Here is a 12,628-nt window from a genome sequence, read left to right on the forward strand (position 1 = left end):
AGTGAAATAAGTTGATGGAATGTGGATAATACAAATATGCATACCGCAGGAGGGAGGTGATCAATTGCTAACTAATTAACAATCCAAAATTGAGACCAACTTTTAACCATTAGATTAGAAGATCTTGTGGTTGATACAATGCAAAGTATAATATATTTTAAATTTAAATAATTATTAATTAAATTAAAAGGGTATTAATGTCAAATCCTATATGTAGTAATAAGTAATTATAACTAACTACTTACTCTCTCCTCAAAATCATCTCAAATCTTTAAATTTACGTAACTCTTTCAATTTAAATTATTTTTTTCGCAAAAAATATATCAAATTAAAGATAATTTAATAAGGATTCCAACGATATCTCAATTGCATATGTTCCGACGATGTTTGGGTGATGAAATTTGATAAATTATATTTCAATTTTCGTACATGTTGATAAGCAGCTTTTATCAACAAATGCAACAAAAAATCTCAATATATTATAGGCAAAATCTCAATATTATGCATGTCCAATCTCAATAAAAATGTGTTGATTTTTTTCTTGTTCTTGTATTGATATTCTAATGTCATATTATTGATATTTGTAATACACAATGTTGATATAAAAAAACACCCACGAAAATTATCATATGATAACATAATGATGATATTACCCTTTTGTTGATATTTTGTCTACTATTTATTGAGATTTGTGAGCTTTAATCTCATCCACTCATTTTAAAATCCAAGGATGGAGATTTAATCTTGATTTTGGATTAGGGTGCTATAAGCATTAGAATAGACCCCACCGCGTGATATCCATACATAGTTAGGTTTAGTTAGGATTTTTTTTATTATATAGATTAAGTTTGTTAGGATTTATTATTATTTAATTTAGAATTAGGTCACCATTTAAATTAGGATTTGGTTCTATATTTTCTCACCTGTAAGCCTATAAGTATCTAGTCTCCATAACGATGAAATCATCTGTCTCCGGCCTTTACTTTTATCAGTATGGCCTACTTACCATTTATGGTAAAAGTGAAATAGAACTCTTAAGTTGAGACGGATGGAAATAGCAAAAGAAGACTCTTAAATTGAGACGGAGAGAGTATTAAATTGAAAAGAGTGTAAACATGTGAATGGCCAAGTAAAATAAATATTTAATCATGTATATTTGTCGATAAGGATAACACACTAATTAAGGTCTTAGACTTTTAGGCTGCTAAGTCGATGGTAGTTGTTAGACGAGAAAATTTGATGTTTTTGTCAGGCTTCAGAGCTCGTTAAAATGCAGGGGAGACTCATGGGTATACACATTCTCATGGTTGATCCGTAGCTTATGGAGTACATGATAGGCTCAGTAATAGGACTATAGGTAAAATACTCCCTCCGTCCCATAAAAATATATGCACTTTTCATTTTTGTATGTCCCATAAAAATATGAGCATTTATAACTAAGAAAAATTATCCCAATTTATTAACCTTATATATCAAGTTATTTACAACTTATACCATCATAAAAAACACATATAATAATGCAGGTCTCACTATTCACTAACGCTACTTTAACTACTCTTCTTTTCATCTCTCTTATTTTATCAATTTTATCTTAATTTCCGTGTCATATCATATGTTCATATTTTTATGGGATGAAAGGAGGACATAGGTTTCTTTTGGACTAAACATGACGGTAACTACATTGGTGATTTTCCAAGAAAAGCTAGACAAAACATGGGTATTAAAAGTAGGAAATCTCATCTGGAGTATTATTTTGAGGGCATGTGATAGTATCTATGGATTCTGCTTACTCATTGTAGTGTAGTGAATGACTAAATCAATCCCAGATGTAGAAATTGACTACATAAAATATTTACCATGGTTCTAGCTACTGGGACAGCAAGAAACACACAATTTAATAGTAATATAAAGATCCCAATAATTAAATTAGAAGTCACGTTCTATCATGTTACACGTTGGTGAATAAAGTTGGTAATATTCCATGGATTAAACTCGAAGGAAGCACAAAACTCTTTAAAATATTGTCACAGTTAAGAAAAGTATATACTTGTATATGTATACATAGGACAATGACTTCTACTCACGATTCACGAGCACTTTTATTTTATTTGGTCGTGCTTTAAGCAACCATTAACAAAAAGTTTAAACGGTAGTGATAATAAGTTAATAACATGTACACAGTGCAACTTTCCTAGTTTAATTTAATTAAGATTCATCAATAAACTAGCTAACACAATATCCTTTTCAAGGGATGTAATCAATTGCTAACTAATTACCAATCCCAAATTGAGACCAATTTTCAACCATTAGATTAGAAGATCTTGTGGTTAATATAATGCCAAGTGTAATATATTTTAAATTTAAATAATTATTAATTAAATTAAAAGGGTATTAATGTCAAATCCTATATGTAGTAATTATAACTAACTACTTTCTCTCTCCTCAAAATCATCTCAAATCTTTAAATTTACGTAACTCTATCAATTTAAATTATTTTTTCGCAAAAAATATATCAAATTAAAGATAATTTAATAAGGATTCCAACGAGATCTCAATTGCATATGTTCCGACGACGTTCGGATGATGAAATTTGATATTTTTAATTTTAGTTTTCGTAAATGTTGATATCCAGATTTTTATCAATAAATACATCAAAAAATCTCAATACAACCATGTAAAAATCTCAATAAATATGTGTTGATATTTTCTTGTACTAATGTTGATATTCTTATATCATATTGTTGATATTTGTAATACACAATGTTGATATAAAAAAACACCCACGAAAATTATCATATGATAATATAATGACGATATTACCCTTTTATTGATATTTTATCTACTATTTATTGAGATTTGTGAGTTTTAATCTCATCCACTCATTTTAAAATCCAAGGGTGGAGATTTAGTCTTGATTTTGAATTAGGGTGCTATAAGCATTAGAATAGGACCCTCCTTTTAATACTAAAAAGACAAAATATAACTAATAAAATAGCAATTTTCTCAAATAATGACTAGTAATAATAGCTAGTGGTCACAAAAATAAAAATGTCTTTACCAAAAAAAAAAATGTACTATTAGTTTCACAGAAAAAAAATCAATACCTCCCCATCAATGAACTTATATGTCAGTAACTCCAATTGAATCCAATCCAATCTGAGCGATTCTTTGATGAGATTCCTCACGCTTGATGTTCTTAGAGAGCCTTAGACCAACCGAGTTGCTTGAATTAACGACCTTTTCAAATTGATGCCACCATTGCCATGAGCATTGTCGCACAATTTTCGAAAATCTCCAACAAAAATCAAAACCATCTCTCTATATTAGCGATCCCGTCCCTTCCCTATGCTACTCGGACAAACTTGCACCATTGTTTCATCGATGATGCTGTCGGATGAGCATTGTCTTCGCCTGCATCGCTACCAACCTTTTGCATCATCAGTTTTAAAATCTTAAATAAAATCGAAAAGTTTTTTACTTACAAAACCAGTTAGTAGTAGAAGATTATGCCACCATATTAAGGAGGAGTGACATTGACACACAGCATCAAAAGTGAAAAGCTTATGCCACAATATTAATGGCTGGAATTGGCCCCGGCTCCTTTATTGGCTGTTGATTCCACAAAAATCCCTATATATGCCTTGCTTTGCTTCATCACGTCCATGCACATGCCAAAATATGTCTCTCTGTCACTGCGAGACTGCGGCGGAACCAAGAAGAGAAACAGAGGCGACCATAAAGATATGCGATTGCGACTGTGACTGCGACTGCGGATGCTGCATCGACCAGTTGTACTCCGACATTGCAAAGGAGCCGAACTGGCTGAAGGATCTGGGCGAAAAACAATTCGTCCAGACTCCGCTTCACGAGGCAGCGAAGGCGGGGAGGACCACTTTGGTCGTGGAGATCATGAATCTGATGCCGGCCCTGGGAAGGAAACTCAACACGGAAGGGTTCAGCCCCCTCCACTTGGCCGTGAAGGAAGGGAAGGCGGACACGGCCCTGGCGCTGGCGGGACTCGACAAACAGCTCGTGTCTGTGAAGGGCAAGGGCGGCCTCACTCCCCTGCATTACGCCGCGGCATTGGCCAAACCTTTAGATGCTAATGCGCTGGAGCTGTTACTCGGCCTTCTGGCCGATTGCCCGGACGCCATATCCGCCTTGAATAACAGGAAGCAGTCTGCAGTGCACGTGGCGCTTGAGAATGGAAACGATGAAGCTGCTCTCTATCTCGTGAATTGGCTCATCATCGTGGCCAAAGAAAGTCTTCTTTCTAATGGGGATGATCACGGAAACACCACACTTCACGTTGCAGCTCGTTATTGTACCAACAAGGTTTGTTGTCTGTATAACCGAACTCCACATCAGTATGATATTATTCGCATTCTATTTTAGGATTACTGATGGGGTTGAGGTTGAACTAATCCTTATATATTGTTTGCAACTTTTATTTATAGATATTGGTCTCTAAAACTATAAACTTTGGTTAAATTTTGGTATTTCCTACGAAGTTTAAAATTGGTCTTTAATATCACAAACTTTACATTTTGTTTGTTATTTCCCATAACAGGTTATTAATCATCAAATCCAACCAACTTCCATGCATTTTTTATCTTACTCGGGACTACTAAATCAACGTGATTTTCTACGTAACCTTTTATCCTATTTGTCACGAACTTTAAAAAGTAATCAAAATATCATAAACGTTTCATGGTAGTCCATGTATAATACTCCCTCCCTTTTCCATTTTGATCCGTCCCCAATTAAGAGTCACACTTCATTTTTACCATAAATAGTAAGTAGGTCTCACATTCCACTAACTCAATTCACTCACATTTTATTATAAAACCAATCTAAAAAAATGGGTCCCACATTCCACTAACTTTTTCAACAAACTTTTCATTACATTTCTTTAAATCCGTGCCCGGTCAAAGTGTGACTCTTAATGAGGGACGGAGGGAGTAATATTTAGGCCGAAGATATCTTATTTGGATTGCCATGGGAAATAACAAACAAAATGTAAAGTTAGTGACATTTTAAATCAATTTTAAAGCTCGTGGGAATACCAAAATTTAATCAAAGTTCATGGTTTTACGGTACAATGTCCCTTTTATTTATTCTCTGATGTGGGATACGGTTTGCTGGTGCAGGGTGTACTGAAATCACTGACCAAATTAGTTATAGTGAATAAAGAGAACGACTACGGGGAGACGCCTCTGGACGTGGCCATCCATTACAACAACGGCGACGCCAAGTACGCTCTAACGCAAGCAGGAGTCCCCATCACGACTACGAAAGCCCAAACTCCCCGGAGCAGCAAACCATCATTGATGGTTCGATATCTCCGCGAAGCATACGCGGACGAATGGCCCGAGATGCTAACCCGCGCCTACTACTTCGTCACCAAGGAGCTCACCATGGACATGCGCAACACCATCCTCGTCGTCGCCGTCCTCATCGCCACCGCCACCTACCAGGGCGTTCTGCAGCCCCCTGGCGGGGTCTACTCCGCAGAGGGGACAGGGGCCCCAGAGCGCCTGGCGCGTGCGCGGCGGGTGCTGGGCGACAAGCACCACCCACCAGGGCGGATGGTGATGGGGACCATCAAATACAGCTACTTCATGCCGACAAACACGCTGGCCTTCATCTCGTCGACGCTGATCATCATCTTCGTGCTGCCCGACCGCGCCTTCATCATGATCCTGCAGGCCTGCTTGATCTTCATGTGCGTCAGCTACCTCCTCGCGCTGAATTTCATATCCTACTACAACAGCTTCTCGAAAATCCTGGACATCGTATGCGGATGCACCCTCGGCGTCGCCTTCCTGCTGAAGCTGGCATACTATTTCGTGATGGCGTACTACAACGACGACGAGTGGCTGCTGCGCCGGCTCGGCGTGATTATTAGTAACCGCAGGGCGTTGGTGAAGGGGAAGAGTAAGAAAGATGAATCGGAGAAGAAGATGTCGATTTTGGGGAGGATGAGGCAGCAGTACCTACTTATTAGTAAAAGACCTGCTTAATTAATTAATTAGTTAGGACCTCACTATATATTTTCATCTGAATATGCGTATGTGTGTGTGTGTGATTTTTGCCACCCGTTGATGATTTTTTTATTCACTTTTTTTATAATAAGGGTGCGTTTTTACATTATATTCAATTAATAATACTGTGTTTCTTTTCTTGTTAAAGTTCTGATTCCACATTTCTTGTATTTTGGATCCTCTGTCCTACTTTTAGTGGTTATTGAAAGCTATTGTGCTTCCTAGATTCTTGAATAAATGGTCTATTTATTAATGTTAATGTTATGTGTTTCCTGAAGAAAGCAACTCTGCTGCTATGAAGAAAAAGGAAAAACAACACGATAGCTATGGCGTTCTTCAATCTTTAACAAGATCAAACCATTAAGCTTCGTAGCTTGATTAAATGAATAAAATTTCAAAACGAATTTTTTTGATAATGCTATGCAAAGTAACACCAGAATGACGGTGATCTTGTTGAAAAAGTAATTTGCGGTCATGGATCTCAATGAAGAGACATGCACCTTCTTGAAGAGTCGCAGAGAAACTTTGCTCTATCGACAATCGATAGGATTCTAGACGGAAAACTAAATAAAGATAAATGATAAATAATTATGATTTCATTGATTGAATAATGAGAATAACAATAGGTCCTATTTATAATACTCCTACGAATAACCTGACTATATAATAATAGAGATATGGGAAATATTCCGAAAATATAATCGTATCAACTACCCCACGGTTGAAATCCACCTTTGTCCTCAAGGTGGAAACCACGACACAATGAAAAGAGTCGAAAACAACAGCTTTGACGAGATATCTCCCCCTGGATCAAATATACAAGACTGCTCAGTCCAATTATATACACTCCATTTGGCACCGTAGAAAGCCTCCGTGACAGTGGCAACATTGTCTCAAAATGAGAACTATTAGGCTGCGTTTGGTAACACGGAATTGGGGCTGCGGAATTGGAATTGGAGCCTTTAATTTCAATTCCACTGTTTGGCAATACAAAAATATGTAGAATTGAATTGAATTCCAATTCCACCAATTCCAATTCCACAATTCTAATTCCACGCGTTAACAAAAGAATTGTAAATCAATTCCACCGAAAATCGGGTCAAAATTGAAAAAAGCGCGGATCTTAATTCCGGGTCAAAATGTAAATGGGTCACATATAAATTGAAAAAAAATCACTGTGCGCGTTTCCTTTCTCTCCCCCTCTTTCTCTCTCTATGAATTTTCCCACGTCGTTCTCTCTCCGCTCTATGCCCTAGCTTCTCTCTTTGCTACTGTGCCGAGCGATTCATCTCTACAATTGATGGATAATTAGGTAATGATTCAAACTCTTCCCCACTTCTGCGTTTCGAATTCACCTTTCCTTCTCTTTTATGCTTCCGGTTTACTTTATTTCATATATTCGATGGGAAAGGGGGATGTTGGATGTTTTATGCTTTCATATGCTGCTTGTGTCTTCTTAAATTGAAATTGCTCTGCTAGAGGCCACTGACTCAACTTCAATTTGCATTTATTGTAGCCATTAGAATAAACAAATTTGCAGATGATAAGCTGTTGCTCCTTTGAAGTTGTTTCTGTAGAGAAATTTGGTAATCCTTGTATTTTTTTCGTCTCAAAGTGTGATGTTGTTTGTTGTAATAACCTACATGAAGGTGCTAAAATGCGTAATATAGTAGAAGCTGCTCCATTTAGCTCATGATTGAGCGAGTGAAGTTAGACTTCATTCATTTATTACTCCCTCCGTCCCGGCTAAGATGACACATTGCTTAGCCGGCACGGGATTTTAGGAGTTATTGGTTAAAGTGTTTAATTGGAGAGAAAGAAGATGGGTGTAAGTATTAAAGTAGAGATAAAGAAAGATGGATATTTTAATAGGAGTGAGAAAACGTTGGTTGAGTGTATTAATTGGAGAGAGAAAGTTACCAAAAAAGGAAATATATCATCTTAGTTGGGACAAACTAAAAAGGAAAACGTGTCATTTTAAGCGGGACGGAGGGAGTAGTTTAGAAGTCTTGGTGATGATGAAACTGTGGATTATGTTGAACTTAATTACAACTTTGCAACAACAGACTTCATGGACATAGATATTAGCTAAGTGGAAAAGGGGATCAGTGTCACAATCCTATGGTTTTTATGCATTGATTAAGTATGATATGTTGACAAATAATTGAAGTATGCATGGTTGTTTTGACCAATCCCACACTTCAATTTCGAACACATATATAAAGATTGAACCTTTAATTTCACGTGCTTGGGGTTAGTTTTCGTGGAAGATGGAAGTGATTTTTTTGGGTGAGATTATGATGAAGATATGATTATATGTTTGTTTTGGGATAGTAAGAGTGCTAGTTAGTGGGTGGGTGAATACAGAAGTGGGAGAAGTTGTAGAAGTTTCTCTATTAGGCGGAGTTGACATTTATCTACCGAGTTGGATGCTGAAATTCTTTAGTTTGCAGTTATTTGACGCAGTCCACAAGGTTTTGATTTTGCGGGCTCAAGCTAAGGATTTATGTGGTTGTGACTTTTTGTTCAAAGAATAAATTAGTTTTATTAGTCTTGTTAAAAATGAATTTGTAGCTGTGAAATTGCATGGTGTCTCGTTTTCTTAGATAGGTGTGAAATTGAACTAAAGCTATAATGTTTCTGATGCTCTATGTACTTGTATAGCTTATCTTCTTAACCTGAATGATCAAATTTAAGACAATGGAAACAGTGGATTTCTTCTAATTAAGTTTGTTGCAAAGCTTGAATTTGATGTCATCAATGTTTGGCTTTGGTTTAATTTGTTGGTGTAGCTGTTATTTTCTTGATTTGCTGCAGGAATGACCTCTTGATGTTACATTATGTTATGGATTGATGCAAGTTGAATTGAAAGTCTTGTTTACTAACCAATTAGATTCAGATTTAATGAATTGCACATTGATGAGATATTGAAGTCCTAACAATTTCCTCATTTGGCCCAACTCTAAGCTGAATATAGATGAATTTCTAGTGCAATTACCGAAGAGGGATGGCGAACAAGGGACTTAGCGCTCAAAGGCGGCATGCACCGTAGTCCAGACAGTGTCGGTAGTCCCGTCGGCCGGCTAGAGATATTGTCTTTATGATTTGTATAATACTATTGTCTTTATGGTTTGGAAAATAATTGTATTCATTTGATATAGATTGGGGGTGTATATAATTGATATGATCATAATTTGTATTGTACATAACTATATTCATGTATATTTAAATTATATAATACACACCATATATATTTATATATAAAAAATTGTTTTATATGTCGTAAATAGAAATTAGGTATCAACTTAAATATTTTATTATGTTATACATCGGGTTTGTTTTTATGATAGTATATTTATAGTTAATGATTTTTTAAAAAAATTTAGAGAATGGGAAAAAATGTAAAAATGTTAATACTTATTAAAATAGTAATTTAAAAAAAATTATTTTAAATATTAAAAAAATTTATTTGAATTCTATTTCAATTCCAAATCTTTCCTTTTGAGTTACCAAACATAGGATTTGGAATTATAATTCAATTCCATACCAATTCTTTAATTATACCAAACAAAGGATTTGGAATTGAATTAGAATTCAATTCCTTCCAATTCAATTCCATAGAATTCCAATTCCAATTCAATTCCAATTCCGTGTACCAAACGGACCGTTAGCTTGAAACGCAAGATAGTTTTCATCTTCTACCATTTTCACGACCTTAAGCATTGTATAGATAGGTTCATCAATGATTTCAACATCAACAAATGCATCGGTCCTTTTTTCATCTTATCCCAAAACCGATGACTCTTTTCTCATAAACTCGGTCTCGATCCCCAATAACTCTAATCCTATCATTCCTCTCGCCATGATGCCCATACTCCATTGCCTCAACCAATTCAATTGTGACCGAAGTGTGATCACTATAATCCTGAAAAAATTCCAAATTCCAAATGGTGAGGAATTTCTTCATCTTCATCAACACACACTTGATTTGAGCCGCACGGCAGATGTATCCCGGCTGGGAGGGGCAGTTACTCTTCAAACAATTCCTCCTCCTCTTCACTGACGTCGGGGCTGCACGGCAGAGAGATCGCGGCTAGAGGGTGTGGGACGACCATTGGCATCCCATCTCCGTCATAGGACTTGCCGTTGAAGAGCATGACTTCACTGCAACTCTTATCTTCCTCCACTACAACGGCGACAGCCTCCATTGGGCATCCTCTGCACGGCGGGACAGCAGCAGCCAGCAGTGGCACTTCTATGCGGTGGTGACTCGTCAATGGATACTAGCCGGTAGTGGGCTGGCCGGTGTAGGGTGCTGTATCGGGTCATGCTTCTGCGGTCGTGCTCCAGGGAGCCCGTAAGTCGGCACCCCATATAGCGGTTCCGGATTAGGCGACTGGGGTATGTGCTGCTTGTAGAGTTCGTACCCTGAATACATCATCGGTCCACCGGTGTAGGACGGGTACTGTGGAGGTGTGTGCAGTTGATGTGTTGAAGGATACCATCAAGAATTAGGCTGCGGGAACTGCTGCGTTTGTGTCACCCTACATTTGAGGGGCTGCTGCTGGTAGGTTTGGTGAGGATGCAGCGGCTGGTTGGTATTTGGAGGCAGCGGGCAGGTGTTTGGAGGTGGCGGCGGCTGGTGGGTTTGGTTGAGTAGGCTGGTGGCGTAGGTGTATGATGTTAGAGGAGGCTGCAGGTAGCAGGTGGACTGGATTTGCGGTTGTGTGGCGGCGTACAGCGGGGGTCCATCAGGTGGCTCAGGTTCTGGGCGCAACGGAGGGAGCGTGGCTGCTGCCCTACGCTCATGCTCAATCAATCGGGTTTCGATTCGGGCGAACCTAGCGAGAATATTCTCCAGCACTGATGCTGTTGAATTCTCCGTGGCGTGCGTTGGATCATGGTGCGCGGCATGATCAGGCACTCCGTTCTCCCTACTCCGAAATAGACTTCGGCTATGAACGAAGATGGAAGGATGAGCTCTCAATGAAAGCACCAGCTGATTAGGGAAAAACCTTATCAAGTGAAGAAGCTAAAGAAAGCCGCAGAAAAACTTTGCTCTGTCGACAATCGATAGGATTCTAGACGAAAAACTAAATAAAAGATAAATAATTATGATTTCATTGATTGAATAATGGGAATAACAATAAGTCATATTTATAATACTCATACGAATAACTAACTTGGTGAACAAGATAATAAAGATATGGAAAAGATATGATAATATAATAATAGAGACATGAGAGATATTCTGAAGATATAATCGTATCATATACTTTGATGAAGAGTCATGTACCTTATTGAATAGTTATGTACCTTAGTAAAGAGTTATGTCCCTTAGTAAAGAGTCATATCCCCTTAGTAAAGAGTCATGTCCCTTATGAATAGTCATGTATGTATCTATAAATACCATTGTAATCTCCACCATTTAAATCATCCAATAAAAAAATATTATATTCACGAAATGTATCAATATCCATATTCTCTCTAATTATAAACTATTATCAATTCCCATACGCTTGTTAACCAAATGAGATCTCATGGAGATATCATTAAAGACTCAATAATTGAGAAATACAATCATGGTATGATCTGATTTTATGGAAAAACTGTGTAATCAAATATATTGCAATATTAAAAGTGCAATGATAAATCTGCGAATCCAATTTAGCACAATCCTACCAAACGCGTTGAAGTGGATATATAGTTTACATATTAAAGGAGAGATTGAAGGGGAAAATGGAGTTTCCTTACGTTTGAGCCAAGGGCCAAATAACATACATTTTGACTAAATTAATGTATCCCATGAATTTTGAAAGTTTTTGACAAGTGTTGGTAACTGCTTAAAGGAAGTGTTAGAAATCAATTAAAACAATGTTAGTAGACAAATAATCCAGAATCAAATTCTCTTGTTGATAGAAGATCAAGCCATAAGCCCACTAACCTAAATAAGCTAATAGGGCTAACTAGTGTCTTAAAAGAAGAAATATGTCTTTTTTTTTTTTTTTTTTATTATTATTATTATTATTATTATTATTATTATTATTATTATTATGATTATGATAGATGATTATGATTATTCAATATCTAATACTTCATCTGTCTCATAGAAATAAATTATTTAGGATTGACACTGATTTTAATGTGTAACCGATAAAGTAAAAGAGAATGAGAAAAAATAATTAAAATTATATAATGGATGGTGAGACCCATTTATAATAAAATAAATAAGAAGGAGAAAAAGATTGTGTATAGACTATTTATATAGATTGTGTATAGATTCTATGGGGTGAATGAAAAAGGAAATATGATCTATTTATATAGGATTAAGGGTAATACAATTCTCAGTTTCTCAAACCTAACTACCCATGGACCGGCTAAATGAAGTACTTCCTCCGTTCATGAAATATTGTCCATTTGACGAGGATTCTAAGAAATGTGATGGAAAGTGAGTGGAAAAAGTTAGTGGAATGTGGGTTCCACATTATATACTCGGTCGTCCTAAAAAAATAGACAAAGTTATAAATGACACATATTTTAATACATAATTGGTAAAGTAAGAGAGAGAGAGAGGAAAAATGTGG

The 12,628-nt window shown here is 36.6% G+C and overlaps 1 protein-coding gene across 1 annotated transcript; it reads left to right on the plus strand.

Moving 5' to 3' along the window:
- The first annotated feature begins 3,678 nt into the window (after positions 1-3,678).
- LOC125210235 (ankyrin repeat-containing protein BDA1-like) lies at positions 3,679-6,088 on the plus strand. Its single transcript, XM_048109803.1, has 2 exons — positions 3,679-4,335; positions 5,151-6,088. Exons 1-2 carry the CDS (start codon positions 3,679-3,681, stop codon positions 6,021-6,023), a joined length of 1,530 nt encoding a protein of 509 aa, XP_047965760.1. The 3' UTR covers positions 6,024-6,088.
- The last annotated feature ends 6,540 nt before the right edge of the window (positions 6,089-12,628 follow it).

The sequence above is a fragment of the Salvia hispanica genome, chromosome 3 (assembly GCF_023119035.1).
Source record: "Salvia hispanica cultivar TCC Black 2014 chromosome 3, UniMelb_Shisp_WGS_1.0, whole genome shotgun sequence".
Lineage (NCBI taxonomy): Eukaryota > Viridiplantae > Streptophyta > Magnoliopsida > Lamiales > Lamiaceae > Salvia > Salvia hispanica.